Source organism: Plecotus auritus, assembly GCF_963455305.1.
Source record: "Plecotus auritus genome assembly, chromosome: X".
Lineage (NCBI taxonomy): Eukaryota > Metazoa > Chordata > Mammalia > Chiroptera > Vespertilionidae > Plecotus > Plecotus auritus.
The window spans coordinates 109,231,378-109,255,587 of record NC_137784.1 but is presented as its reverse complement, the minus strand read 5'-3'; the positions used below and the strand labels follow the sequence as shown (position 1 = coordinate 109,255,587).

The 24,210-nt window shown below is 39.5% G+C and overlaps 1 protein-coding gene across 4 annotated transcripts in view; it reads left to right on the top strand.

Moving 5' to 3' along the window:
• Positions 1-24,210, top strand: part of ENOX2 (ecto-NOX disulfide-thiol exchanger 2) — a 330,767-nt gene that overhangs the window by 292,413 nt on the left and 14,144 nt on the right. For all 4 annotated transcript variants that reach the window (XM_080653885.1, XM_080653884.1, XM_080653886.1 and 1 more), the window contains 2 exons: positions 3,494-3,608; positions 23,667-23,848. In XM_080653885.1, coding sequence (XP_080510011.1) covers positions 3,494-3,608; positions 23,667-23,848 — 297 coding nt within the window. The remainder of the gene's footprint in view (positions 1-3,493; positions 3,609-23,666; positions 23,849-24,210) is intronic.

Below are 24,210 nucleotides of genomic sequence, written 5' to 3'. Positions count from 1 at the left end.
GTCTCAGGAGGCCTGCGTTCTGGAAAGGCATGACTGTGGTGTCCAGAGTTCTATAGTTGTGGGGTGGGCAGACTCAGCTTTTGCTGCTGTATCTGTGGTGGATATGCGCATGCTCCCAGTGGAGGATCACAGGGGCACCCGTGGTGCATTTGCCAGCGAGGGGGCACTGAAGTACTCTGACAGACCCTGGCACTGAATCCACGTAATTGAGGTATCTGTGTGCAGGTATCCAGGATGAGTGAATTCAGAATTTCTACTGCCAGCGGAAGTGGGTCCCTGTTTGTCCAAGATCACAGCCAGCAAGGACTCACAGCAGCTCCCACAAGTGCCCTGTGGATAGATGGGCTCAGGGTGCCTGCCCGTTGGAAATGCACACGCAGACTGGCAATGCGTTTGCCTGCGCAGAGCTCTGAAGCACTTTGAGGGGCCCTGGCGCTGAAGTTAAGCAGCTGCGGTGTATGTGGGCAGTTATTCAGGAGGAAGGAGTTCAGAATTTCTACTGTGGGGCAGGGTGTCCTTGTCTGTACAGAATCACACCCAGCAGGGGCTCAAAGCAGCTCCCCAGAGGACCCTGTGGATATATGGGCTCAGGGTGCCTGCCCTTTGGAAATGTGCACATCTGTGGTGGTGAGTTTGCTGGCACAGAGCTCTGACGCACTTCGAGGGGCCCTGGCACTGAAGTTACACTGCTGGGGTGTCTGTGAAGGTGTCCAGGATGAGTGAATTCAGAATTTCTACTGCCGGTGCAGTGCGTCCCTGTTTGTCCAAGATCACACCCAGCCAGGACTCACAGCAGCTCCCACAAGCGCTCTGTGGATAGATGGGCTCAGGGTGCCTGCCCATTGGAAATGTGTGCACGAACTGGCCGTGCGTTTGCCTGCGCAGAGCTCTGATGCACTTTGAGGGGCCCTGGTGCTGAAGTTAAGCAGCTGGGGTGTATGTGGGCAGTTATTCAGGAGGAAGGAGTTCAAAATTTCTACTGCGGGGCAGTGCATCCTTGTCTGTACAGAATCACAGCCAGCAGGGGCTCAAAGCAGCTCCCCAGAGGATTCTGTGGATATATGGGCTCAGGGTACCTGCCCTTTAGAAATGTGCACGTCTGTGGTGGTGAGTTTGCCAGCACAGAGCTCTGATGCACTTTGAGGGGCCCTGGTGCTGAAGTTACACAGCTGGGGTGTCTGCGGGCAGTTATTCAGGCAGAGGAAATTCAGAATTTCTACTGTGGGGCAGTGCGCCCTTGTCTGTACAGAATCACACCAGCGGGGGCTCCCAGTGGCTCCCAGGTGCTGCCTATGGAGTGGTGTGCCCTGGATACCTGCATGGATGGAAATGCGCAAAAGAAAGTGGTGTCCCAAGTTCTGCCACTGGGGAGGGGAAAGATGCACTTACTGCTGTGGGAACGGTGCACCTTTGGAGGTGGAGGTCCCAGGGTCCATGGGTCTGCAGCTGGGGTATCAGGATTTTGGCTGGAGTGGCTGCTGGGTCGCGGGCAGGGTCAAAGTCCTGTGTGGGTGGTGGTGCTGATGAGTTCCTAAAAAAGGTCGTTCTCCCCTTCAAGATGGCTTGGGCTCCGTGCCAGAGTCCTGCAGTCCAGGGAGTGCCCACAGTGGTAGTAGTCTCTCCTTATCCAAAAGAGCCTGGTCTGCCAGCCTCTGCTGCTCCTGCGAGATTTAACTGTCCCTTACTCACTCACACACACACACCACACATCCACACACTCTCCTTTCATACCCTCACTCACTCACTTCCTCTCTCTCACCTCTGTCCTACCAGCCACCATCTTTTTCCCCTAGACATACCTTTTTTTACACATATCCTGCTTTGGATTCACTGAGTTATTTGAATATATAGAGTAATGTATCTCCTCAAATTTGAGAAATCTTCAACTATTTTTTCTTCAAAGATTTTGAATAATTTAGTTTTCCCTATTTCTGTGATTCCATTTTGTTTCTTTCTGTTCTTCAGGTTGGGTAAATGTGTATTGTTCTCTTTAAGTTCTCTCTTTATTCTGTCATCTGCATTCTACTGTTAGGTTTATCCAATTACTTTTATTTCAGATACTGCATTTTTCAGTTTTAGAATTTCCATTTGGTTCTTTTTAAAAGTTTCTATTTCTCAGCTAAGATTTTCTGTCTTTTCATTTATTATAAATATATTTTCTTTATATCACTGAGATAGTTATAATAGCTACTTTTACTCCTTGTCTGCTAAATGCCATATCTGGTTAATTTCAAGTTTGGTCTCTTTATTGTCTTTTTTCTTGAAGATGGATCATCTCATCCTAGTTCTTTGTGTCATGTAATTTGGGGCTTTTCCTGCACATTGTGAATATTTTTTTCTCTTTTTAAACATATTTTTATTGATTTCAGAGAGGAAGGGAGAGGGAGAGAGAAGATAGAAACATCAATGATGAGAGAGAATCATTGATGGGATGCCTCCTGCATGTCCCCCACTGGGGATCCAGCCCGCAACCTGGGCATGTGCCCTGACTGGAATTGAGCCGTGACCTCCTTGTTCATAGGTCGACGTTCAACCACTGAGCCACACTGGTTGGGCTGAATATTTTTTCTTTTAAGACTATGGAATCTTATATGTTCTTCAAAGAATGTTGACTTTGCCCTCCTTTGTTTTAAATGGTTAATTTTCTTTATTAGAGTTAAGCTAAAAATTATCTATCTTTGATGGCAGCTCTAATCTCAATTCAGTTCTTTTAGCCTTAGCTGTGTTGTTTGGAATCTGCACTGTGCTTCTATGATTCATGGGTCATGCAAAAATTTGAATAGATCTTATTCACAGAATTTGAATTTCTCTATCTTTGTCTATCTTCTTTCTGAGACTGTGGTTACCCTGCACTCTCTTCTTTATTTCTTTAAGATCTAAAGACAATGGATTTTCTATTAAAAATTTATCAGCCCTGTGAGGTGGTCTGCTCCCAGACTAAAAGGCCCTTTAAAAACTGAGAGATCCACACCCTTCTTCAAGTGTTAGCTTATCTTCAGAATATGCCTGCTTTTGTTCACTCTCCACTGCCATTAAGTAGTTAGGGGTTTGCTTTGGTTTGCTTTGGTTTTTGTGTTTTGCTTGCAAAGTATATTTATTATCTATGGATGGGGTAATCTGGTAGAAGCTCATTCCTGACTACTCATTTTTGCTGTAACTTCTAAACCTGCAAAAGTTTGAGTACGAGTTCTGTTGAATACTCTACCCAAAAAACTTGAAAACAAGTACTTTATGACATGAGAGGGATATAAAAATCATCCACTGACAGAGCTCTGGGTATGGAAAGAAAGCCTAATGCAAGACAGAGTGTACAAAGTCTTCTGTGTTCTATTGAGATTATTTTAGCCTCAACATGACCCTTTGCCTTTGCCTTAAGAGTACTCTGAAATTTTGTTATATGTCAACAAACCTGCTTTATCTTATCCTTAACTCTGGTCATTTTATCAACATTTTTATGGTTTTCCCACCTAAAATTCATACCTTTTAACTTTAGGAAATCCGTAACATACATAATGATGAATTAATGGGAATCAGGAGAGAAGAAGAAATGGAAATGTCTGATGATGAAATAGAAGAAAAAACAGAAACAAAAGAAACTGAGGAATCAGGTAAAGATAATTCTGCTTTGTTTTATTTAAATAACATCTACTCGCAGGGATGGTATTTTAAAAGCATTAATACCCAGTAAGTGATGGGCACAAACCCATCAGATTGGAACTAGCTAAAAACAATTGGTGAGGACATATAAGTACAAACTGGCTGAATATCAACACTGTGGCTACAGGATTTTCTGTACAGGATTGTCTCCATTTACCCGCCCCCCCCCCCATCTTCCATCATAGTACCTAATTAAAACTGTACTTTCTTTTCCTAGGAACACTGGACATTTAGCCAGCATTGTTCTATATTTGGTTTGGATTTATTAATAATATGTTATAAAGTAGAAACCATAAGAGAGTTTATGCATAGATTGTTAAATAGCCAAATTTTTAGGAAAAATCATTAGATTACTACATCACATATACCTTACACCAAAATCGATAACAATAAATTTGAGATTCAAATGTAAAAAAAAATACATATAGCAAAAGAAATTCCAGAAAATATAGGAGTTGGTTATATAATTTGGGATGAAGGTCTCCAAAGAGAGAAATCAAAGAAAATTTACAAACTAAAGGGAAATATCTACAATATATGAGTCTACCTATCTGATTCCTTCCCTTGTGGTTACTTGGAGGTTTATTGGGAACCAAACAGGATTCTACAAAGGCTGGTCTGGGTAAAGACTTTTGCTCTTGCCTAGTATAGTCAGGACCTTACTGTGAGACAGAAGCCATGGTGTGGGTCCCCGGTGGAACTCATAAGGCAAACCTGTTTAACAATATAACACCCTACTCTTCAATTTCATATCAAACTATCTTTGAGGGGGTACCATAGGAGAGATTAAAATATCAGCCGAAAGGCCATCTTAGGAGTAAAAAATGTACAGTGGACAAAGCACCAGACCTAAAGTTAGAACACCCGATTTCCAGTGCCAATTCTGTTCTTCTTGACATAGAAAGGACTTCTTTCTCACTGAGCCTCAGCTTCCACTCTTATAAGAAGTACATTACAAACAGGGATTTTATGGTGGTTAAAAGAATTCATTTATTCATTTAATAATGATTACATGCCAAGAACTGTACTAGACATTAGAGATATGGTAGTATACTGCCCCTACTGTGTGTGTGTATGTATGTATAAGAGAGAAAGAAGAGAGAGAGAGAGAGAGAGAGAGAGAGAGAGAGAGAGAGAGAGAGAGAGAGAGAGAGAGAGACCCCAGATTGGTTATCATGAAAATCAGAATTTCTTTGTTCCAGTACTTACATATCGAAGTCAGCAGTTCTATAGCCACTTGAGTGATCCTAGAATCTTCACTCCATGAGCAGAAAATCTTAAGGAGAGAAAACCACCAAGACAGGCTTTTTAAACGGCATTCGTTAGCTGTTACATCTGAATTTCCTCTATTTAGGCCATATATTATATCCCTAACCTTATAAACCTACATATACATTGAATACATCCTTTGTATTAAGTGAATACTTAGCATTTTCAGGACAGTTAACACATACTAATTACTGCAAACACATACTATAAACTTATAACCAAGATAAACAAAATAATTTATTTAAGGGTAATTGAGCTATTCAAATTATTTAAATACTTAGGATGTTTTAGAGGTGATTAATTTTTTATTTGTAGGATTGTCTCTGCCTAAGAATCCTGTAGTATTGTATACAGTGTTAATCCAGTGTTACCCTTAAATGCATACAACCATAAGTTTGAACATCCACTTGATAAATTGCTGAGTTTGTGGAGTCATTAGGGGAGGAGATTCAGACTGAATGCACTTACTAGGGTTATATAATTGCATTTTACTCTGTATCTCTTTTGAGTTAAAAGCTGTATTGGCTACTGCACAGAATCTTATTCGTTTAGAGACAAGAAACCCCCTGACAGATCATCTTATAGCTATTTTCTTTCCTGTTCCACATGCCAGGATGCTTTGTCAAATAAAGCTATCTACAATAGACTTAATGGGGCTTACCAAATAGCTTTTATCCCAGAAGGTTTCAATTCATTTTAATTCCAGGACTTTTGCACATTTTTCTTCCCCTATAACATATCTAATTTTGTTATCTTACTTCTGTAGTATTCAACTGCAGAAATCCTGTTCACTATGAGCTAGTAAGCAGGTCCTCAGTTTTTATCTAAATCAGTTACATGTTGTAGTTATCACTTGGTTCCAATTAAAAGCTTAAGCAACTAGATCTCCCAAGTTGATTTTTTTCTCTCTCCATGCTACCAAAGTTGAATTCCAAGAGTCTATAGCTGATTTCTGGTTAAATTTTACTTCCCAGAGAAACTAAGAGTCAAAGCTAGCCTAGCAGTCTCAGTTACATTTCCTTGGAGTGCCACAGAATTTCTGTTCTTCAAGGTACTCTATACTAGCCAGTCCATATTTGTGATGCACTACTGGAAATATTCTTGCCATAAAAGAAAGGACTTCTGTGCTCAAAGCAATAGGTTGAAGAGGGAAAATCAAATCAAAGCAAATCATCGTAGTATGAAACTATTTCATCCTATTGTTAGCCATGATGTAAAGTACATGGACCCAGTAAACATAAGAACAGCTGTTTCCTTTCAATATCTCTCTACTGCCTTGTTCACTTAAACTAGTGGTTCTCAGATTTGGTATATATAAGAATCATTGGATTTCTTTTAAAAATTTCAATTTCTGGGCTGCAGAATCTGATTCAATAGGTCTGTAATGGGGTTTGGTAATCTGCATTTTACCAGGCATCCTAAATAATTTAGATGCTAGTGGGACAGAGAGCACATCTGACAATCATTGACTTAGACTAATTCTCCTCCTTTGTTCTAGCCAAGTTTTCTCTTCCCTTGGTATCCGATCTCCTTCCTTCTGTCCTCAAACCTCCCATTATTCCCATTTAAGGAGTTTTATCAATTAATTAACAAGCATTATACCCTATAAACTGATAGAAATAGAGATGTAATATATGTAAATCCACATAAAATATAAGAAATATCACTTGGTACTAACCTGGAAGTTACTGATAAGAATGTAATAAAAAATAAGAGATTATTAGCATGGGTCAGAGTATTCATAGTCAGTGAAAGTTGATGAGGGCCTTGAAAGATGAATAGGTTTCTATAAGAGGAAAAAAAGTAAGAAAGCATCTGGATGCAGAGAGGAAAAGGAGAATGAACATAGATTAAAGAGAGAAATAAGGATGATGTATATAGAGTAATAAAAGATTGAGTGGGTAAGATGGGTCCAGATTATGGGGCACCATGAATGTCAAGCTGAGATTTAGCATAGTAGGTAATATGGCACTATAAGCATGTCTCAACAATGGTACTACTATGATATAAACAACATGAATTATATATTTTAGAAGATAATTTTGGATTACAAGAGACAAGCCAGAGACTTTTATAGGAATGGAAATATGACATGATGAAGGTTGGGACAACAGTGAAGGCAACAGAAACTTGTTTTAAAACTGGTAGAAGAAAAGAAAACAATAGAAAATATGGATTAGGGTGGAAAAATGGCAGCGGAATAGACAGACGTGTCCCGAGCCTTGTCCCGGAACAGATAGAAAGAACAGCTGAGGGTCACATGGGGAGTGTCTGTTGGAGAGTTAAGGGACAGCTATACTCCAGGAGAAGGTGAGGGACTACTGGACGGGGCTCCCCTGACCAGGTAGCCCTCACTGCTGCTGGGTTCCCTCCTGGAGCCACCGGCTCGGATGCGGAGACCGCGCCATCTTGAAGGGGAAAGTGGATGTTATCTGAAACCTGAAAATCTACAACTGCGGCACCCACCGAAGAGTTGCGAACCCCAGAGCACCAGTCCCCAATTGGCGCAAACACACGGATTCAGAGGAGCTCTACACTCCACCACGGAAAGGTCAGATTTCACCTGGGATAAGTTGAGGTCTCTGGTCCCGGCAACACAGAAAAACACACGCACTGCGGGAGCTGGAGGACCGGGGAAAGTCTGCACCTAGAAAAATCCGTGGCTGTTGGGGCTGGCATGATGTGAATGTGGAAGGGGGTCCTCAGAGCTGATAACAGAGAGGATCTCTAAAAAGCAACCCATTTTGATCTGACACAGAAGGACAGCCTAAAAATATTGGGAGTGTGCTGGCTGCTTGGACACAAGGGGAAAAAGAGGATTGCGCAGGATTGCGCGCAGACCCAGAGTTCGCAGACTTGCGCTTTCTCCTGTTTGAATCGTTGCTTCTGATTACTGAGCCCAATACATAGGATCACCCAGTTGGGGACACCCTAGGAGACTGCAGGGGAAAGTTGTTTTTCTGGAACCTGGGGATCAGAGCGGGGAGTGACCATCAGAGAGCCAGCTCTGAGGCAGCCCACTTCCACAAACCGGTATTGAGTGCCACAGGGAAAGCAGGATCTAAGCACAGGCTAGAGAGGACCTATAGACCTGGAGGTCAACCCAGAAACACTGCCACCCAGGGGCTGAATCACAAATTGACTCTTGTGTAATCACAAATAAAGGAATACAAGAAAGTAAGACACACGCCTGCTTAAAAATCAGGACTGGCTTACAACACTGAGGAGCAGTGGAATGCAGGGAACTGCAATACTGTCCTGACTGGGAAACAGGCGTGCCAAACAGAACAATAGAGGAAGTGAATGACCTTCACTACTGCACATTTTATTTTTATTTTTTTAATTTTTTATTTTATTTTTAATTTTTTTATTATTTTTTTTCTTTTTCATCTTTTACTTAAGAAACTATTTTTTTCTTTTTTCCTCACTTGATTTTATCTTTATAATTATTACATTTTTATTTTTAATCAGTATTATTACTACTACTATTTTACATTTTTTTTAAAAAAGGGTCATTTTATTTTCTCTTTATTTGTCTTTGAGATTAGCGTACTACATTCTATTTTCATTTTCCTTTAGCATTATTCTACTCTATCTCAACTCTACCTTTATGCCATCACTCTCTTCCTAACTTTTGCCCTTTTGTAGTCCTGTTTCTCTTACCCTTTTCCTGCTTTAGATTTTCCCTATTCTTTCTTTTTACCCCCTGTTAAAATTTCACCCTATTTATATATCTAATTTCCAATCCCTGCTCCGAGTTCATACACACCTCTCTCTTCTCTGGCTTCATTACTCAAAAAATTGTATTTCTCTCTCTGTCCTTTTGTTGTTGTTTGCTGGAATGTTGATTATATCGATTTTTATGCTTGTTTGTGAGATTGTTTTGCTTATTCTTTTTTTGTTTTATTTTTTTGTTTGCTTTTTTTATTGTTTTTTTTGCTTCTGTTTTCCCTTGCTTTGCTTAATATTAGTTGTTTTTTGTACTTTGTATCCATCCCCAGGTACTTGTTGCTGTCATTTGCTGGGATTAGTGGCTGTTCTATTGGAGTTTTCTACCAATATATATAGTTTGTTCCCCTTTTCTTCCTTATTTTCTTTCTTTTATCTCTTACTTTTTTTTCCTTTTCCAAATTTCATTTTGGCACTCCTTTCTTTTTCTTTTCTCTTCTTCTTTCTCTCCTATCCCCTAATTTACCTTTCCCTGGTGGTCACCTTTATTTGGGGTTATTAATATGGTGAATACATTTCTGTTCAGTGCCTTGTGTGTTGTACCTGGTTGTGTTGTATTTTGTGCCTTTAAATCAACGCAGGAGAGAGAACTACATAACCAGACACCCGGAGAAGAGAGACCATAGGGAGACAAAGTAACAGCCTGCATATGAAAGAAAAGCAGGCATCACCAGAAAAGGAAGTAAATGAAATCGAGGCAAGCAACCTGCCAGAGAAAGAATTCAGAGAAATGGTCATAAGGTGGCTGAAAAGAATGGAAGACATATTCGACAATATGTGTAAGAACCAAGGGGAAATGGAGAAGAACCAAGAAGAAATGAAAAATGACATCACTGCTGTAAAGAACTCAATAGAAAGCATCAAGAGTAGACGAGAAGAAGCAGAGGACTGCATCAGTGAGCTAGAAGACAAGGTAGGAAAAAATAAACAAGTAGAGGAGCTTCTAGAAAAGAAAAATAAAAAGCAGAAAGAGAGCCTAAGGGAACTTTGGAACAACACGAAACAAAACAACATCCGCATAATAGGGGTTCCAGAAGGAGAGGAAACTGAGCAAGGAATAGAAAACCTCTTTGAAGAAATAATGACAGAAAACTTCCCTCGTATAGGGAAAAAAAATCCACACAAATCCAAGAAGCTCACAGAGTCCCAAGCAAATGAATCCCAAAAGACCGATGCAAAGGCACATTATAATTAAATTGGCAAACACCAACGACAAAGTAAGCATCTTAAAAGCAGCCAGAGAGAAGACAGAAAGTTATCTACAAAGGAACCCCCAACACACTAGCAACTGATTTCTCAACAGAAACTCATCAGGCCAGAAGGGAATGGAATGAAATATACAAAGTCATGCAAAGGAAGGGTCTGAATCCAAGAATACTGTACCCAGCAAGGCTATCAATCAAAATTGAAGGTGAAATCAGGAGCTTCACAGACAAAAAAGGACTAAGGGAATTTATTAACACCAAACCAGCAGTGCAAGAATTGATAAAGGGTCTGCTATAAAAAAAAGAAATAGGAAGCGAAGAAGGAACACAGGGGTAAAGAATAAAAATGGCGACAATCAAGTACCTATCAATAATAACTTTAAATGTAAATGAATTAAATGCCCCAATCAAAAGACATAGGGTAACTGAGTGGATAAGAAAACATGACCCATAGATCTACTGTCTATAAGAAACCCACCTCAGAAAAAAAGACGCACACAGACTAATGGTGAAGGGATGGAAAAGGTTTTTCAGGCAAAGGAAATGAAAAAAAAGCTGGGGTAGAAATACTTATATCTGACAAATTAGATCTCAAAGTGAAGGACATAACAAGAGATAAGGAAGGCCACTTCATAATACTAAAGGGATCAATCCAACAAGAAGAAATAACTCTGGTAAACATATACGCACCCAATACAGGAGCACCCAAATACATACAAAAACTTCTGCAGGATATCAAAGGAGAGATTGACAGCAATACAATCACAGTAGGAGACTTTAATACACCACTATCACCATTGGACAAATCCTCTAAACAAAAAATCTGCAAAGAAACATCAATCCTAAATGACTCACTAGACCAGATGGAATTAATTGACATCTTCACAACATTTCACCCCAAAGCCACAGAATATACATTCTTCTCAAATGCACATGGGTCCTTTTCAAAGATAGACCATATACTGGGTCACAGGCAAAGTCTCTTCAAATTAAAGAAGATAGAAATCATATCAAGCATCTTCTCAGATCACAGTGGCATAAAACTGGAAATCAACTATAATAAAAATAATCCACAAAATCAAACTTATGGAGACTAAACAGCATGCTATTAAACAATGACTGTGTTACCAAGGAGATCAAGGAAGATATAGGGGACACATCATGGCAACAAATGACAATGAAAACACAACAATCTGAAATCTATGGGACACAGCGAAAGCAGTCTTGAGAGGGAAGTTCATAGCTCTACAAGCCTACTGCAAAAAACAAGAAACAATGGTAATAAATTACCTAACCCTAAAACTCAAAAAGTTAGAAAGAGAGCAACAAGAAAAGCCCAGTGTAAGCAGAAGGAAGGAAATAATAAAGATCAGAGCAGAGATAAATGGCATTGTGACCAAAAAATAGAATACAAAAGATCAACAAAACCAAGAGCTGGTTCTTTGAAAAGATAAACAAGATTGATGAACCTCTAGCCAGTCTCACCAAGAAGAAAAGAGAGAGGACCCAAATAAACAAAATCAGAAATGAAAGAGGTGAAATAACAACAGAACCCTCTAAAATACAAAGGATTGTTAAAAAATACTATGAAAAACTCTATTTGAACAAACTGGAAACCTGGAGGAAATGGACATATTTCTAGAAAAATATAACCTTCCAAAACTCAATCAGGAAGAATCTAAACAGCTCAATATGCCAGTAACTCTGGAAGAAATTGAAGCAGGCATCAAAAAGCTTCCAGCAAACAAAAGCCTGGGGCCAGATGGCTTCACAGGGGAATTTTACCAAACATTCAAGGAAGAACTAAAACCTATCCTCTCAGAATATTCCTAAAAATTCAAGAGGAAGGAACACTTCCAAGCTCCTTCTATGAAGCCAGCATCACGCTAATACCAAAACCAGATAAAGACAACACAATGAAAGAGAATTACAGGCCAATATCTCCCATGAACATAGATGCCAAAATCCTCAACAAAATTCTAGCAACTCAGATCCAGCACTACATCAGAAAGATCATACACCATGACCAGGTAGAATTTATCCCAGGGATTCAAGGATGGTACAATATCCACAAATCAATAAACGTGATACATCACATAAACAAATTGAGAGATAAAAATCACATAGTCATATCAATTGATGCAGAAAAAGCATTTGACAAAATCCAACACCCTTTCTTGATAAAAAAAAAAAAACTCTCAACAAGGTGGGAATAGAAGGATCATACCTCAACATAATAAACACTATATATGATAAACCCACAGCTAACATCATACACAATGGGCAAAAACTAAATCCATTTCCCCTAAGAACAGGAACAAGACAGGGATGCCTACTCTCACCACTTCTGTTTGACATAATACTGGAAGTATTAGCCATTGCAATTAGACAAGAAGAATAAATAAAAGGCATCCAAATTGGAAAAGAAGAAATAAAGCTCTCCTTATTTGCAGATGACATGATATTGTACATAAAAAAACCAAAAGACTCCATCAAAAAACTATTAGACTTAATAAATGAATTTGACAATGTAGCAGGATACAAAATTAACGCCAAGAAATCTGTGGCATTTCTATACACCAATAGTGAACTTATAGAAAGAGAGACTAAAAAAGCAATCCCATTTACCATAGCACTAAAAAAATTAAGATACCTAGGAATAAACTTAACTAAGGAGGTAAAAGACCTATATGCAAAAAAACTACAGGACACTGAAAAAAGAGATAGAGGAAAATATAAACAGATGGAAGAACATACCATGTTCATGGATTGGGAGAATCAACATCATTAAAATGTGCATACTTCCCAAAGCAATCTATAGATTCAATGCACTCCCCATTAAAATACCAATGGCATATTTCACAGACCTAGAAAGAACTCTCCAAAAATTCATCTGGAATAAATAAGGACCCCAAATAGCCACAGCAATCCTGAGAAAGAAGAACAAAGTAGGTGGAATCTCAATACCAGATTTCAAGCTGTATTACAAAGCCACTGTTCTCAAAACTGCCTGGTACTGGCACAAGAACAGACATATAGATCAATGGAATAGAATAGAGAACCCAGAAATAGACCCAAGCCACTATGCTCAATTAATATTTGACAAAGGAGGCATAAACATACAATGGAGTAAAGACAGTCTCTTCAATAAATGGTATTGGGAAAATTGGACAGATACATGCAAAAAAATTAAACTAGACCACCAACTTACACCATACACAAAAATAAACTCAAAATCGATCAAGGACTTAAACATATGATGAGAAACCATAAAAATACTAGAGGAATCCACAGGCAGAAAAATCTCTGACATATGCTGAAGCAATTTCTTCACTGATACTGCTCCTCGGGCAATGGAAACTAAAGAAAAAATAAACAAATGGGACTACATCAAAATAAAAAGCTTTTGCACAGCAAAGGAGACCATCAATAAAACAACAAGAAAACCCACTGCATGGGAGAACATATTTGCCAATGATATCAACGATAAGGGTTTAATCTCCAACATTTACAGGGAACTCATGCAGCTTAACAAAAAGAAGATAAACAACACAATCAAAAAATGGGCAACTGATCTAAATAGACACTTTTCGAAAGAAGACAGAAGGAAGTCCAAGAGACATATGAAAACATGCTCAAAGTCTCTAATCATCAGAGAGATGCAAATCAAAACGACAATGCGGTACCATCTCACACCTGTCAGAATGGCTATTATCAACAAATCAACAAATGACAAGTGCTGGCGAGGATGCGGAGAAAAAGGAACCCTGGTGCACTGCTGGTGGGAATGCAGACTGGTGCAGGCACTGTGGAGAACAGTATGTAGTTTCCTGAAAAAACTGAAAATGGAACTCCCATTTGACCCAGTAATCCCACTCCTAGGAATATATCCTAAGAAACCAGAAACACCAATCAGAAAGGATATATGCACCCCTATGTTCATAGCAGCACAATTTACCATAGCTAAGATTTGGAAACAGCCTAAGTGCCCATCAGCAGATGAGTGGATTAAAAAACTGTGGTACATCTACACAATGGAATACTACACTGCGGTAAAAAAGAAGGAGTTCTTACCATTTGCAACAACATGGATTGAGAAGGAGAGCATTATGCTAAGTGAAATAAGCCAGGCAGAGAAAGATAAGTATCGCATGATCTCACTCATTTGTGGAATATAATGAACAACGTAAACTGATGAACAAAAAGAGATCCAGAGACAGAGAAATGTCAATCAGAACGTCAAACATCAGGGAAGGTAGGGGAGGGCGAGGGTAAGGGGGAGAGATCAACCAAAGGACTTATATGCATGCATGTAAGCCTAATAAATGGACACAGACAACAGGGGGTTGAGGGCATGAATGGGAAGTGGGGGGTAATGGGGGAATAAGGACACATATGTAATACCTTAATCAATAAAGAACTTTAAAAAAATAAATAAATAATAACCACACAAAAAAAGAAAATATGAATTAAAGATGTTAGGAGTCATTTGGGGGAAATAAATGAAAGTCTTTGGTGCCAGATTGGATATAGATGATGAAGAAAATGAAAGAACCCAGAATTATCCTAGGTTTTCTAGTCTGGGAGATTGGAAGCTTGGTAGTTTTATTAGTTCATTGAAACTATTATAATAAAGTATCACAAATAGAGAGGTTGAAACAACAGGAATTTTATTTTCTCAGTAAGTTCTGGAGACTAGAAATCTGAGATCAAGATGTCACAGTTGGTTCCTTTTGAGGGCTGTGAGAATCTGCCCCATGCCTCTATCCTAGCTTCTGGAGGTTTGCTGGCAATCATTGGCCTTCCATGGCTTGCAGATGCATCACCCCAGTCTCTGCCTTCATGTTCCCATGGCATTCTTTCTGTATGTATGTCTGTCTCTGTGTATAAATTTCCCCTTTGTATAAGGACATCAGTCATATAAGTCTGGAAATCCACCCTAATGACTTCATTTTAACTTGATTACCTCTGTAAAGATTCTATTTCCAAATAAGGTCACATTCTGAGGACTGCAACATATCTTGGAGGGGGGATGCAAATTCAACCCATTATAGTAGAACTGACATAAATGGACTGATGGATGGAATTGATTTGCAGAATGTGATGAGATCAGCTTCAGAGCTGATGGTTAGTAAATGAATAAAAAGGATTTGTATACAAATCAGGATTGAAGAAAGTAGGAGTAGAAAATGGTAATACAGAGATGTTTGCCAAATGTGAATGAGTATTAAAGACAAATGAGAAAGAATAACAAAGGGCTGAATACAGAACTTTGGGGGCTATCCCCAGTAAAGTAAAAGAAAAGGAAGAAGTGAAATACCCATGAGCAATGACCACCTTGAATCTGTATTGACCAGGAATGCCCAGCTCTGCAACTTCCTATGAGAGAGTCTTTTGCAGCCCAGGGTAAGAAGCAGAGAAACTTGAGTCAAGTGACCATGAATTAAGATAGATATGGTAAACCGTGCCAATGGTTTTCATGAGGGTGAAGAAATTTGCTGACTAAGGAATTTGCAGTGGAATCTGTTTAGGCAGAAAATAATTAATGGACTGGACGAAGTTGGCCACTCCTAGAGATTAGAGGTTCCAGTAAGGAAGAGAGCGGTGTCTTTGGGTCATGAGGGCCATTGAAATAATTCATAGGTGAAGATAACTGTGTTGGAGATGGGACTTTAGAGATATCAGAGTAGAAACAATGAGGTCCCAGGTAGATCCATGATGATAGAAACCTGATTCAAGTAATGGCCTGCAGAGGCAAGAAAGCAAAGCATCATGAGGCAGGAAACTCACTTGAGATTTTACCTGAGCTGGACTGTAGCCACTCCCAATGGATTATGCTCATATCATCTCCCTCTCCTTTCTTCACATTCTTTGTTCTTTTTGTCATTTTCTTTGTGCATCATTCCAACTCAAATTTTTTATGAACCTTTAGGGGAATATGACCCATTTTTCCTTCTCTAATTTATTAACAATTTTTTAGTATCTCTTATATTCTGGTTTTGTAAGAGTCAACTCCCTGAATTTACTTCCATTATTTTGTTTTATTTTGTTTTCTTTCTACCATTGAAGAAACTTAGGCATTAATATTTTAATGGCACAAAATCCTTTTAGATTTTTTTTTGTTATAGAAAAACATGTCTGGGATTTTTACTCTAAGTGGCTCCTCTAAGAGAAGGAGTTTGCAGCTGCCTTCATACATATTTTCATGATGAACTGACAGTCTTCAGAACTGAGGAGAAATCCCCATAAAGTGGAACGTTTTTCCCACATAAGACATAGTAAAAAATGATAATCCCAAAAGTAATGATGGCAGGATATGGATTAATTCACTGTACTATGCACTATAGTATCAGAACTGATGGATTCGCCTACTCAAACATATTATTAAAAGGTAATATTGAACTTTTCAATGTTATTGCAATGTACAAAGAACTCCAACTTCAGAAATGGGTCCAATTAATATTAAGTCTATAAAAGTGAATACTTGGTGTCCTCATTAAAATGAAAAAAGCCCTCATTTCAGAGAGTGGGAAATACATCTTGTAAGTGGGGTCCCCTAGTAGCATTATAGGAGATCACATTTTCTTTTGCTTGGTGACAGGTCCAAACTGAGATTATTATCTGCTCCTTCCTGTGGGCAGGTCTCCATCTCTGCTCATCAACATGCCCTTTTCCCCAGGAGGGAAGCATCTGCTCCTCATTTTCTCAGAGGGAAAATATTTTCACATTTAAACTGGAGAATATGCCTCAAACCATTCTCCATATCTTTGCCCTTTTCCTTTCCATGTTTCTCCACATGAGTTGTGGGACTTGAGCATAATTACTGGCCTGCTGTACAAGAAGAAAACAAAAGGAGGAAGATGAAATATTGCTATTTTGTATTGAACCATGTGGCTTGCCAGAGGACAAACATGCAAACCAAAGCAAAAATAAGTAACTCCATCTGTAGCATTCACTTGATTTACAAAGTAACTAACCTCTGCTATTCAGCGAAACTCCAGCTCAAGATGCTGTCCTTGGTACTGAACCAGCAAGCAAATCGAATATTTCTTTCCCTGTTTGGCAGTTAATGTCCCTTTTTCCATATAGTTCCCTATATACAGTCATTTTCACTTTTACCATCTTCTTTTGGTGTTGTGATTGTTAGGAACATGCTGTCTGATGACAAGTATCCCAGCTGCTGGGAGAGATGACAAGGATAGCTATTATTTGGAATGCTGTGAGTCCAAGTCTCTGTATAACAGCTTTATCCTCAAAGACACAAAATCTGTGTGATCACAACAGACATTAAAACCAAACATAAATTGAATGCGTCATGCCAAATGTCTTGTAATTTTTTAAACAAAATTTTAGTGTTAAAGGAGGCATATCAGGATAATTTTGAGGCAATACACAGAAAACAAATGTGGACACTGAGAGCATCTCTCAACACTACCAGAAAATATTTCTCACCAGGCCCTTCCTATTACATGGGCATTCTTTGCTTTGGACAGACAATCTGATCACATCATCCTACATCAGTACCTGATTGTTTTAGGAAGACCCTCTAGTTAAAGGCATTGAATTAAACCTAGCAACTCCCTAAGAGACAGCTTCTTTTTTAGGAATGATTAATGTTTTACCCTTAGAATATGGCTTTCTTCTATATATTTAATCTTGGTAAAGCACAACTTCTTTCCATTCATGGTATAGAATATGAGCCTTCGAAATCCCTTTAGAAAACTCTTGTTCCACCATTTATAACTAATAATCTTGAAGATTTGATTTTCATTACCTTCTTTTACTTTTTTCTACCCAAAGTCACTTCCCATAGGTAGCTGACAAAATCCCCACCTTTGACAAATTGCCTTTTAACATTCTTATACATTTAACTAGGGACCCAGTGCTCGAATTCATGCACCTTGAAAGGAACTGTGGGCCACGAGGCTGTGGTGGGCACCGGGGTGGATCTTGGCCCATCCTCCACGCCCCCGCCCAGCAGCTCCCCCCACAGCCCCAGTCCCCTGTCTGCCAGCAGCCCCACTCCCGCCACCACTGCTCCCTGACGGTGTGGAGTGATTGGGGCTGGCGCCAGCAGTGGGTGCTAGCGGGGCCAGCAACAGCAGCCAGTGCGAGTGGCAGCTGCCAGCCCCAATCACCCCTCAGGAGCAGGGGGAGGTGGAGAAGCCCTCAGGGGCCATCGGGGCCAGCAGCTGCCACTCGCACCCGCTGATGGTGCTGAGCAATTGGAACCAGCGCCAGGTGCCAGCAGCAAAGAATTTTCAGTAACCACCAGAGGCTCACCCCGATGACAGCAACCAGCCTTGGTCTGGTGCCCCTGTTCACCTTCTCCACCATCCTGCTGTGACTGACACCGACCATGTTCCACATGCACCCCCTGGTGGTCAGCACACATCATAGCAACCAGTTGTTTGGTTGTTCTGCTGTTCAGTCTATTTGCATTATAGGGTTTTATATATATAGAATATATAAATTTGTAATTTTGATCCATTTTGATAATGTCTCTTTTCTGGGCCTGTGCTGTGTTAGGAATCATAAAAGGAATAAATTATAAATTTTTCCATTAATTTGGAGTGTAAGCAATAGAGATTAGTGGAATCACATTTATTGCCATAGTTATAAGCCTGGAACATGAAAGGTACTCAACAAATGTTTGGTGAGTGAAAAAAATCATCTCATTAAATATTTTTGAAATAGCTCTTATGATTTTTGACCTTGAAAAATGTTCCAGAACCATAAATAATTAAACTTAACCTAGGTTTCCCCATGTATCTTAGGTTTTTTAAATTAATAAACTTTAAATTTTAGAGCAGTTTTAAGTTCACAACAAAATTGAACAGGAAGTACAGAGTTCCCAAACACCCTTTGCCCCCCATACAGGCGCCCCCACTATTGACATCCTGCACCACAGGGGTACTTTTGTTACAATCAGTGTATACATCATTATCACCCAAAGTCAATTGTTTGCATTAGAGTTCACTCTTGGAGTTTTCAATTGTATATATTTGGACAAATGCTCAAAATACATGTATCCACCATTGTAGTATCATACCGAATAGTTTCACTGCCCTAAAATCCTCTGTGCTCTGACTATTTATCCTTCTCTTCCCCCTCTAACCCCTCGAAACCACTGATTTTTTTATACTGTACCCATAGTTTTGCCTTCTCCAGAATGTCATATAGTTGGAATCATACAGTGTGTAGCTGTTTTCATTGGTTTCTTTTACTAAATAATATGCATTTATGCATTCTCCAGGTCTTTTCATGAGTAATAGTACATTGGATATACCACAGTTAGTTTACCCATTCACCTACTAAAGAATATTGTGGTTGTTTCCAAGTTTTGGCAGTTATGAATAAATCTATAAAATCCATGTGCAGGTTTTTGTAGAGACATAAGTTATCAGTTCACTTAAGTAAATACCAAGGAAAATTATTGTTGGATCATATATAAGAGTACGTTTAATTTTATAAGAACTACCAAGGAGAGATCAACCAAGATGGTGGCATAGGTAAACACCTCTACTTGCTGCCTCCCACAACCATATCAAAATAACAACTATCATCCAGAACCGTGGGAAAGCTTGCTGAGTGGAAGTACAACTAGAAGTAAAGAAAGCGCATTGAGACTGGTAGGAGGTGTGGAGGTGCAGCACAGGCTGGCACCTGGGTATGCTGCTTTTTTAATGGGGAGGGAGATACAAGCTCCTGCTTGCGCTGAGCTCCAGTGCTGGGTGAGACTTTGGGGGACCCAGACACATACGAGGAGAAATTGAATTATCTGGCATAGGGGCAGGAATGTGGGTGTGGCTTTCTTCCAGACAGAGGGACTCGCAATGGTCTTTGTTCCTGAGCTGGGACCTCCCCGGTGTAGGACCGACTGGCAGCCATTGCTGTTTGCTCCACCCTGGAGATTCCCTGAGACCCCGCCCCATCCAATTTACAACCCCACCCAAGTTGTGCACAGCGGCTTTTGCATATGAATGGCCTGGCCTTTTGCAATCTTAAACCTAACAAACTGCAGCTGGGTCAGAGAGCCCCAGAGCCTCCAAAAGAAGGCCCAAGGCTGGACAACAGCTTTCATTGCTTCACAGCTGGGCCTCATCTGGGCACTTCCAAACCCCAAACAAAGAGGAGGAATCTGCAGATCTCTCTGTAGCTCCTGCTGGGTGGCCTCAGACAGTAGCTGACTTGCACCTCCTTGGAGATCCAAGAGCCAGTGTACCCAGTGGTCAGTGTGAGACCATACCAGATTACAACTCTTCACATCCATAAGTGACACACTCAAGAGGCAGACTCAGTGAGCACCAAAGCCCCACTGAAGCAAGTCCTGCCCCATAAGGGTGTCTCCTGCATAGCAGCTCTTCCATTGTAATCACAGCTGGTCCTCACAGCCAATTGGCCTGGAGGTCAATTCCTCCCAGTGATACCAACAGCAATCAAGGCTCAACTACAATAAGACTGTGCACACAGCCCACAAAGCGGTACACCAAGAGTGTCCACCTCAGGTGATTGGGAAGGCTGAGCCATTGGGCCCTATAGGACACCTAGCACACAAAGCCACTCTATAAACACAGGGAATCAGCCAAAATGCAGTGACAAAGAAACATGTCACAAATGAAAGAAATGGAAGAAAGCAAAATACTATATAGAGAGTTCAAAACCACAGTTATAAGGTTACTCAAGACTCTTCTAGAAACCTCCGAGGAACTTGGTAAGACCTTCAAGATCTTAGTGAGAATGAAGAAAAAAATGGAAAAGGACCAGTCAGAAATTAAGCATACACTGACAGAAATAAAGAATAATATACAGATTCAACAATAGAGTAGAGGATCCCAAGAATCAAGTGAAAGAATTGAAATACAAGGAAGCAAAACACCCAACCGGAAGAGCAAAAGGAAAAATGAATCCCAAAATATGAAAATAGTGTAAGGAGCCTCTGGGACAACTTTAAACATACCAACATCCGAATTATGGGGGTGCCAGAAGAAGAGAGAGAGCAAGATATTGAAAACCTATTTGAAGAAATAATGACAGAAAACTTCCCCTATCTGGTGAAAGAAATAGACTTACAAGCCCAGGAAGCACAGAGAACCCCAAACAAGAGTAATCCAAATAGGACCACACCAAGACACATCATAATTAAAATGCCAAAGGCAAAAGACAAAGAGAGACTTTTAAAAGCAGCAAGAGAAAAAGTTAGTTACCTACAAGGGAGTACCCATACGATTGTCAGCTGATTTCTCAACAGAAACTATGTAGGCCAGAAGGGAGTGGCAAGAAATATTCAAAGTGATGAATAGCAAGAACCTACAACCAAGACTACTCTACCCAGCAAAGCTATCATTTAGAATTGAAGGGCAGATAAAGAGCTTCACAGACAAGAAAAAGCTGAAGGAGTTCATCACCACCAAACCAGGATTATATGAAATGCTGAAGGGTATTCTTTAAGAAGAGGAAGAAGAAGAAAAAGGTAAAGATAAAAAAATTATGAACAACAAAGTGACAACAAATATCTATCAACAAGTGAATCTAAAAATCAAATGAATAAAAAATCTGATGAACAGAGTAAATTGGTAAATGTAATAGAATCATGGGTATGGAAATGGAGCAGACTGACATTTCTCTGGGGGAAGGGGATAGTTAGTGGGGGAAGAGATGGGACAAAGATCTTATATGCATGTATGCAGTACCCATGGGCGTGGACAGTAGGGTGGTGAGAGCCTGGGGTGGGGTGGGAACTGGTGGAGGGGAGCTATGGGGGGAAAAAAAGAGGACATCTGTAATAATTTGAACAATAAAGATTTAAATTAAAAAAAAAAAAAACCTGCCAAACTGTTTTCTAAAGCGGCTGCACCATTTTGCATTCCCACCAGCAATAGAGTTTCTGTTTGCTCCACGTCCTCACCAGTACTTGGCATTGTCTTTGTTTTGGATTTTGGCAATTCTATTAGGTATGTAGTGATATCACATTGTTTTAAATTGCAGTTCTCTAATGACATATGACATATGATGACACTTACTTGACTTTGGTTTATCTTTGATGAGGTATCTGTTCAGGTCTAATTTTTTTGGCATTTATCCTATTTGATCTTCTCTGTGGTTTGGTGTCTGACATTAATTTGGGGAAATTTTCAGTCATTATTGCTTCAAATATTGCTTTGTTCCTTTATTTCTTTTCCTTTTGATATTCTCATTACATGTATGCTACATCTTTTGTAGTTAGTTGTCCCACAGTTCTTGGATATTCTGATTGGTTTTTTTTTTTTCTTCTTTGCTTTTCAGTTTAGTCAGTTCCTATTGTCATCTTCTCAAGCTCAGATATTTTTTTCCACAGGTCTATTAATAAACTTGTTGAAGGCATTTTTCATTTCTGTTATAATGTCTTTTTATTCCTAGATTTCTATTTGATTCTTCCTTAGAGTTTTCAATACTCTGCTTACATTAGCCATCTGTTTTTTCATGTTATTTACTTTTTCCATTAAAGCCTAGCATACTAATATTAGTTGTTTTAAATTCAAGGTCTGATAATTCCAACTTTCCTGCTATATCTGACTCTGATTCTGATCCCAGTTTAGTCTCTTACAATTTTGTTTTTTACCTTTTAGCATGCCTTGTACTTTTTAAAATAAATCTGGACATGATGTACTGGTAAATAGGACTTTAGTAGTGCAGCAATAGTGAGGGAGGGGAAGCATTCCACAGTCCTAAGATTAGGTCTCAGTCCTTTAGTGAGCCTGTGTCTCTGGAATGTGAACTTTACAAGTGTTTTGGGTTTTTTTTCCCCCTTAGGTAGGACAGAATGACTAAAGGGAGCTAGAGTTGGATATTTTCCTTCCCCAGGTGATTTAGGCTCTGGCAAAATCCAAGCAGGTTAGACTTTGATAAAATAGTTTCTTCTGAAGGCTGGCCTTTTTAAGCAGAACAGAATGTTTGATTGTACAAAATGGTTTCTATCTCCAACCCCTGCTGGAAGTACAAGGGGATTTTTCTCAGCTGTTCACTGTGAGGATCTTGTTGAGCTCCTGGAGATAAAGGTCACAAAAGTGTAGAGACCTCACTATGACTGAATTGCCCTTGACATTTTAGGTCTGAGACTTGTCCATGTGGAGCCTCCAGCAATTTGCCAATTATAGTTTAGATTTTCTTACTTTGGCACTGGTTCCTGTGCAGGTTTTTGTTCATGGGTTTCTGGTCTGGTAAGCTGAGATACTCTGTATTCACCTCTCTCCAGTTTTGTGGGTAGCAGTTTGCCCTATTACTTCACTATCCTGATGAATCTAAGAAGAGCTGTTGAGTTTTCAGTTTGTTCAGTTTTTTACATCTTGTTAGGACTGAGTGGCAACTTCTAAGCTATACTAAAAACCAAAGTCTTATGTCTTCGTTTTCATATTTACCTTTCCACTTTAGGACCAGTCAAGGCTACATTTTTTCAAAACAGCTATCAACAGAAATTATTGTGTGGACAATCATTAGTTCAAAACATTTTGCTCTATATATTCTTATTACAGGACTCCTATCATTTAGTGCAATTCAAATAAAAGCAAGTGATGTTACCTGAAAATATCTTAGTTATAAGTGGGGTGAAGAAAATGAAGCATGATAAGAACTTTCATGTGTTGTAATCCTGTGTTCATTTGCAAAAATGGGCCTGTGTGCTCTTGTGTCCATCCCTTGCTGCCATGGCCAACTCAGACCCAAAGTTTCTCATTAAGAGGCTTTTTATACATGTCAATTTCATGGTAATAAGATGAGGCGCAAAGTAATCTGGATATGTGGTTTCACTACTTTATATTGATTGTTTAGCCTTAGTATCACAGGCAGAAGCTCTGAAGGAAGAAAATGACAGCCTCCGTTGGCAGCTTGATGCTTATCGGAATGAAGTAGAACTACTTAAGCAAGAACAAGGCAAAGCCCACAAAGAAGATGACCCAAACAAGGAACAACAGTTGAAACTCCTGCAACAAGCCCTGCAAGGAATGCAACAGGTAAATGAATTCTGAACCTTTTGAATAAACAGCATCAGCTCCTCACATGTAAAAGGGTCCCCTGCGAGCAAATAGAAGAGCAAATCTCATAATTCTTGATGTTCTGTTCTCTGGCATAGGTGAGGAAGGGATTATGTGTTGTGGTAAATGATATATTCTGCTTAATACAGTGATAGCAATGGATCACTATTGTTTAAAGAATGAGAATTCAGTGAAAAATAATAAAACTACACTGAACATAATCTACTTTGAGATCTGGGAAGGGCCTCAGGGTCCTTAAGAAGAACCACAGATACTTAGTTATGAAAAAGTGCTGGTGGGTAAGTATCTAGTCGAAACAAAGCTGAAAAATACAGCCTTTT